The sequence below is a fragment of the Capsicum annuum genome, unplaced genomic scaffold, assembly GCF_002878395.1.
Source record: "Capsicum annuum cultivar UCD-10X-F1 unplaced genomic scaffold, UCD10Xv1.1 ctg27841, whole genome shotgun sequence".
Taxonomy (NCBI): Eukaryota; Viridiplantae; Streptophyta; class Magnoliopsida; order Solanales; family Solanaceae; genus Capsicum; species Capsicum annuum.
Window position 1 is genome coordinate 1 of NW_025834237.1, and position 1,559 is coordinate 1,559.

Consider the following 1,559-nt stretch of genomic DNA (forward strand, 5'->3'; position numbering starts at 1 on the left):
ATACCATCTGGGGCTGATTTTCTCCTACTGGTTGGCGTGTAACATTCGATGTTGCCACTGTCTTCTCTACGCATTCTGCTTCTTCTCGAAAATTCATCTTCATGTACATCAAAATGAGTTGAGATACAAAGATGTACATCAAAATGAGTTGAAATACAAAGATGGCGATTTATGCAAAGAAGGGCTGGTAAAAATCACATTCACCGTTGATGTCTTTAGTGTTCTCCATGGCCCTTTGTCGAGCCTTAAACAACCGCCGTCATTTTCACACATACAACTACCACCTATAAAATCTGGCAACTCGGTGAGAATCACATAGTTTACACAGATGTTAATCATAAGGAACACTATACCTACTTTGCATAGGAAAAAAATTAAGAGATGATTACCATTCGTCAATGAGGTCAAGCAGTTTCCCTTGATAATTATTGTCGAGAACTTAGAAATTTTAGAAATAGTTCTTTGATGAGCAACATATAAAATATCGGTTGAACTAATGTTCTTCCATCCTCAAGATTAAGACCAATTTTGACTTGATGTTGGACATCAATGAACATCTTTCTTCATAATAAGACTAAGATTTTGATTACCAACAGATATTTGAAGGGCAGCTTGGTGCATAAAGCATTCCGCTTTCACTCAGGGTCCGTGTAGGGTCACAACCCAAGGGATGTGATATAGACACCTTACCCTGATGCAAGAATCAATGAGTGATTCCACTGCATGAACCCATGACTTATAAGTCATATGGAGACAACTCATCGTTGCTCCAACACACCCCTTCTACCAACAGATGATAGAACCAAATATAATGGAACCTGAGAAAAACATGCTCAAGGGGAAAAACATGTCATACATGAATCTTCGAAGTTGTTTTTGGGTCAAGAAATGGCTCATGTATATGACAGAGTAACCCAAATCCTGGTGCAGCATTTATGACAAACATTTCACCTAGTGTCAGCAAAATTTTATGGTTAACTTTAGATCTTATCTGAAAGGTACAAACTTTGGCTTCCCTTGAGTAGTGCCAGAACTGCAAATCAACCATTAAATTCTCTCATTCAATTTCTTTGAACAACAACAACGAAAACAAATTCAGTGTAATCCCACAAGTTAAGTCTGGAAAGTATACTGTGTACACAGACCTTCAACCTTACCCCTACCTATTGTGAAGGTAGAGAAGCTAATTTCGATAAATTGAAAAAAAGAAGTGAACTTTTTCGCAAATAAAACTTCTTTTACAGTACCTCAAGGAGATAGTTTCAATGGATTTTGCAGTTAGAATGGGAGAGAAATCACCATCAGCAATTCTTCAAACACACATTTAAAAGCTTCCTCAAGATGTAAAAATCAATCAAGAAAATTAAACCCCACTTATTATTCCATCAAAACTTACTAAAATACCAAACACACATATGGAGGAAAAAACTAAAAATGTAACCAAACAAATCAAGAAAATTAAACCCCATTTATTTTTCAATCTAAATCAACTAAAACATTAAACAGCCACCTACATGCATATAATAATAATAATAATAATAATAATAATAATAATAATA

At 35.2% G+C, this 1,559-nt stretch overlaps 1 protein-coding gene across 1 annotated transcript; it reads right to left on the bottom strand.

Annotated features, from left to right (window-relative positions):
- Window positions 1–2: 2 nt before the first annotated feature.
- Window positions 3–1,491, bottom strand: LOC124890959 (phosphatidylinositol/phosphatidylcholine transfer protein SFH3-like; the record flags this gene model as incomplete). The annotated part of the gene is given in 2 exon segments (XM_047402805.1): window positions 3–97; window positions 205–1,491. Coding segments are annotated over 2 exon segments (230 nt in total), but the record flags the coding sequence as incomplete, so codon positions are not given.
- Between the last annotated feature and the right edge of the window lie 68 nt (window positions 1,492–1,559).